We start from the raw sequence: 5,814 nt of genomic DNA on the forward strand, positions 1-5,814 counted from the left end.
ATCTTAGTTTTCTTGTGAACCATTTTAGTATTGAGTTTTTATGTGCAATGCAGACTTGAACAAGTATGCGCATGTGTTGCTCTGTATCCTGCCTACAGCGATACCGTTCTCATGGATTATTTTCCATCAACGTGAGAACTTGGTTCTAAAATCGGTTTTCATGTTTTAGCTTCCTCATGAACCTTCGAGTTGTTGATCTTTTAGCATAAAGCTACCCTACTTTCCTTTTCTATATGTGTAGTATTAGCTACAAGGCTGCTTCTTCTCGGTATGAGTGAAAGTAGAGATATGAAGATGCTGCCTTCCAATGAAAGCAGAAAAGACATTGTTTCACATGGTAACTGCTACTATGCAGCTACGACGCAGGAAAAACATTTTCTCGCGTGTGGTAGTTACTAGTAGGCATGTTTTACCTACCAATCTGTTGTTCCTTACTACCCATGCAGACTACTAGCTGCAAGTCTGCTTCAGTATGTTACCAAGAGGGCTACCGATATGTTTTGTGCTTGGTACCCATGACTGGTAGCTACCAGTTTCCTTATTTTATACCAGCAGTTTGATAGCACACTGAAGCAGTCTAGTAGCTACCAATCTTACTACTGGCTAGTAGCAATTCCCAGTAGCTACCAGCCTTCTACTACTACTACTACTACTTACCTATCACTCAAAGCTATCAGTCTGCTCGTTAGATACCACCCTTCTGGTAGCAAATTCTAGTCTGGTAGCTACCACTCTACTTTTGGCCAGTAACCATTTGCGGTAGCTACCAATCAACTGTTTGCTTTGTCCCCATGACTAGTAGCTATCAAACTTGCTAGTTATCGCCAATCACAGGTCGACGGCTATCACTACTAAAGTGGCACCTTCTGGATTAGTAAGGGACCAGGATACTTACTAGCTACCAAATTGCTTATGCTTCCTACTATCAAATTAGCTCAGCTTATGATCACCAATCAGATGCAAAAATATTGAGCCGCAATATTAAGAATATACAAGGGATCGGACCTTATCTGATGTACTGGTGAATACATTGGCTAATTATAAGCTGCGGTCAATTATCAGTTAGGGTCTGGGCAATATCAATGACAAAGCGATATCTGACGTCCCCTCGCTCAAGCCTGTCCATGGCAGTGTTGACATAGTCAATGGGGATCTTCTCAATAGTGCTGGTGATGCCATGCGCCCCACAGAAGTCTAGCATCTCCTGTGTCTCAGCCGTGCCCCCGACCAAGCTACCACCCACAAACTTGCGTCCTGACAAAATTACACACACATATATAAGCAGGCACCACATCAATATTACTCCATCATCAGTATCTGCATCCTCATTATCATCATCAATGTGGCTGCCGAATATATAAATCATACTTAATATTTACTTGTCTTCCACATGATCCTGAATAGTCAATGGTTTGATGATCAGTACTTGTTTATTCATCAATCTCCATTAATAAGCTCCTCAAACTTACAGGAATCACAATTCACAACAAGAGAAACTGTATTGCAATAATGCCAGCTGGATAGATGTAACTGATATATATTTATATTTATATATAACTCACCAAAAATTACTGCCTGGGGCTGCAATTGTAGAGCTTTCTCTGGTGCACCAACCAAAACCATCTTCCCATTGACTTTGAGAAGGTCTAACAGGTGCTCTAAAGGGTGTGTTACAGACACTGTGTTGATGATGTAATCCAAGGTTTTCGCTGCTTGCTGTAATATTGATCATAAACACAATGTTCATGAAAGGCCTCAAAACTGTGATATCAATCATCAGACTCGTTAATACAACTTGTGACAAAAGAAACAGACATCAACCACCAAATATATTCATACAAAGGAAGAAATATTCAGAACGAATTGATTGGAATTGTATGTGCATTATTCATATTCCATTTACCTTCATTTGGTGTGGATCTTTGCTTACTATGAAGTGGTCAGCACCCAGTGACTTCTTGGCCTCCTCCTCCTTGTTTGGGGATGTGCTAATCACGGTCACATGCAGACCAAAAGCCTTGCCAAACTTGACTGCCAAGTGGCCCACTCCCCCCAGCCCAACCACACCAAGCCTTTTCCCCCTCTCAGTCATCCCAAAGTACTTCATGGGGCTGTATACAGTAATGCCAGCAACTAAAAGAGGAGCTGCACTATCCAAAGGCAGGTTTGGGGGTATATGAAACACAAATCTGCAACACCCAAATTTGTTGTTTATTATAATCAGCACACCATATCAGTGCTCTCTGCATACACGACATCACGACATCGCAACTGCAGTTTAGTCTTCAGTACTCCTAAAGATAAAATCAACCTCAACATTACATGATTAACAGAGTGACTGCTTGTGCAGTTTTTGACAGAGCCTAGCATTATTTATTGCATGTAGGACAATGACTGATGTAAGCTAATTTGGCTTTATTACACTGAACAATCGGTGTATGTCCAGCCTTTGTAGTGGTCCAAAGAAATAAGAGTGCCTTGTAAGAAGATCAAATTCAGAATTTCCAGAGCAAGGACACATTGTAAGATGACAATGATCTTGAAAAGCTAATAAAATCACTACATATCTAGGAGCATATTGACAACTTACTTTTGGTCTGCAACCATGAGAGTCGAGAAACCACCCTGGGTTGCAGTGTCATCATAGTAAACACCATTATATGTGAATATCATGCCCTCACAATACTGCTCCTGGGCTTTATGGCAGGCATCACAATTGCCACAAGAGCCCACCACACAACCCACTCCGACATGGTCCCCCTCCTTGATGCCCTTCACCTTGGACCCGACCTCAGTCACAATCCCAACAACCTCATGCCTGCCAATTCAAGCACAATTTGACAACAGCAAGTTAATGTAAATTTTGATTAGACCTGATTAAACCAGGCATCACATGATCACAACATCGCTAATGCAGACTAGATCAGACCAGCTTCAATAAATAATTACATACCCTGGTACCATGGGATAGTTTGAACGCTTCCACTCATTGCGAATTTGATGCAGATCAGTATGGCATATCCCACAGTGGGTGATCTTGAATGCAACATCCTCATCTCCGGTGGGTCTGCACACACACACACAGAGATTCATGATCAGAAGCATTACAATATATGATTTGTTGAATCACAAATATCCTCCTGAGAAAAAAGTACTAGACATAATTATATATTATTCTTTCAGTTTTGAAATGTGGCCATTTATATTAATAAGAACAGAAAAATGTATAGCATCCGAGCAGAGTTTTCAAAATTTGCTGAACATCTTAGCAGCTATCCTATGAGCTGGTTTTTGACATTGAATACCCCTTTTACCTCTTTAAGTCACTTTGTCAAAACCATTTTCTTTGTCCTCCTTGCAAAACTTTGCAACCCCTCTGATCCTATTATTTCTTATCGATAATATGTTTTTCATAACTACTCTTATCACTGTCCAAAGCCTTCAGCTCTCACAATTCATGCTGCCTCTGTCTACTAGCAACGTCTGGCTGTGCTGTGAAAAGCAGCTTTACTCATTGTCTTCTCAAAACCTTTACATATTTTCCTAACATGTCTGCAGTCTCAGAACAGATGGTAGACATCTTCTTTGTAGCCACAAAAGAAACATGCTGGACTAATTTGCCTATACTTCCCAATCATCTTTTTGGTTGGGAGTTTTTCAAACAGTGCCCTCCATTGTTCGACAGTGAGGACAGCCATATCCTAGTGCACATCCAGGCCGGATCATTCAGAAAGCATGACCAACTCTCCTTCAACTTGAGTATAAAACGTCTGCCCTGTTGCTTGAAGGCTTCCCTGCTATTGAGCTTATGAGCATTATCTATCCATGAAACTTAATTCATCCTTTGTCTCTGCCTCTCCTTTCATGCACAGCCCACATGGATCCAAAGATCTAGCCACACCTTGACACCCTTTGCTGTTATCTTGGTTGCTAGCTTGGGTTTGTCTCTCAGCCGGGAAGGGAGACACCTCCTATTTTGTCCCCCACCCAGTTTGCTAGGCCAATGATCTCCCTCCAGCTATTGACGATAGCTATAATCACATCCAAGCCCTTAGACCTGCAATGTGAATTTTGTTCCAATCAGCTTATCCATCCAATTGTGAGCCCCAACTCCATCTTAGACACTATTGGACTTTGCTCAGTGAAGGATTCACATATTTCAGTCCAAAGTGAGGGGAACAACATCGTTTGAGGTTTCTCAACCAGCCCCTCCTAAGAGAGTACACATCCTGAGTGAAAAGAATGAGCTATTTTTCAAGATGCCGTGCATATGTAATGGTTTCTTCGACCATAATTATTGCCTATCAGCTACAAATTAGCACTAATCAATAAAATAGCGCAGCAGCTAGTTCTTATGCTCCGATATTATTACTCATTGCCTGAGATTGAGACAATTATAATATGCGTTTTACCTTCGAGTGAACTCGAAAGGGGAGAGGTGGCCTGACTCGTCTTGAGCTGCATAGCCAACGACCCTGTGTGCAGCCATACAACTGATTTTCTGTGTAGTAGTGCAGTTGTCCGCCTGTGCTTGTAAATTGAGTATGAAGGTGTCAGTACTACGAGCTGGAGAAATGGGTGACCTGCAAGCGGAAAGCGGAATAGTCAGCTTCACTAGCTATGGTCTCTCTCAATGAAGCCTTCGTCAGCAGGTTCTGTATGATCCTGACGTTTGACTGGGCGTATAATTCTAGGACTTTCCGTTTGTAAGCATTATTGCTCTTTACTTATACAATAGTGCGGTGACAAGGTGATGGATGTCCCAAAAACATTTATTTTATGTTAACTTTAATTAATTAATTTACTTTGCTTTGAAAATATGTGGATATTTTGCTTTGTCAAAAAAAACAATACAAAGATATAGGGGAATAGCGACGGGCAGTTCCGTGCATATTAGCGGCGTCACTAGTTACGTCGCAAATGCGATGCAAATAGCAACAGTACTCAAATAAAAAAAATGGGTCGAACTTCGAGCACAGTATTTTGTCGCAACGAGCAAAATAGATCGTGTGTTTGGGAGGGAGAGGGAGAGAATGAGAGAGAATGAGAGAGAATGAGAGCTTCTCACCGCCGCCATCACCGTTCGCGAAGAAGAGGAGGAAGTGCACGAAGAGCAAAGAGGAGCCGCCATTGCGAAGAGAAGACGAAGAATCCATCCTCGAGCCTATGCATGCCAAGCTTTCATAAAACATGTTGCGCATTATCACGAGAGTCAAGCATGGTATTTACAAGTAGCAATATATGATACTTTAGCAACCTGAAAAGAAATCATAAAATACCTTGAAAAAGCACAATTATTTTTTATAATGGTGCCAAAAAGAAATCAACGAAACGTACGTAGAAGGTACCTGAACAACTCGATTACACTCCCATCGCTCCACCAATATTTTGCTTGTACACTAAGTGCAAGCAACGTCTTCAGGTGAGATACTCGGCACCCATCATATAATGGTATGAATGCTTCCTCTCTAAGTAAATTAGGTGTCTCGGCATCCATGGACATCAATGCCTCGATCATTGCCTCCATCTCAGGCTCTAAGATTGTAGGAAAGTTTGAAACGCTGCATGTCTCCTCTAGTATTAACAATATAGACTGGGTAGTGCCTTCCAAGTGGTGGATTGGTTCAGACACTCCATCCATCGAATGCCCACAAACTCTTCTAATTGGCCGCAATAGATGCAATCCTCCTTGGGATGAGACGTCACCTCCTTGTAATAAATTTTATGGCCACATCCAATGTTTTTGTATATGATATTCAATTAGTTTGCGAATACAATGCATGATTGATATACGCTTTTCTTACCATTTGCTCA

General features: G+C 41.4%; 1 protein-coding gene across 1 annotated transcript; it reads right to left on the reverse strand.

Annotated features, from left to right (window-relative positions):
- Positions 1 to 940: 940 nt before the first annotated feature.
- Positions 941 to 4,694, reverse strand: LOC148015891 (8-hydroxygeraniol dehydrogenase-like). The gene is made up of 6 exons (XM_087663726.1): positions 4,413 to 4,694; positions 2,954 to 3,067; positions 2,591 to 2,818; positions 1,904 to 2,189; positions 1,563 to 1,716; positions 941 to 1,254 (listed from the first exon to the last, which is right to left on the reverse strand). Exons 1-6 carry the CDS (start codon positions 4,487 to 4,489, stop codon positions 1,052 to 1,054), a joined length of 1,062 nt encoding a protein of 353 aa, XP_087519852.1. The 5' UTR covers positions 4,490 to 4,694; the 3' UTR covers positions 941 to 1,051.
- Positions 4,695 to 5,814: the final 1,120 nt, after the last annotated feature.

Source organism: Lygodium microphyllum, chromosome 23 (genome assembly GCF_053477565.2).
Source record: "Lygodium microphyllum isolate KBCC chromosome 23, Lygodium_microphyllum_v1.1.10, whole genome shotgun sequence".
Classification (NCBI taxonomy): domain Eukaryota; kingdom Viridiplantae; phylum Streptophyta; class Polypodiopsida; order Schizaeales; family Lygodiaceae; genus Lygodium; species Lygodium microphyllum.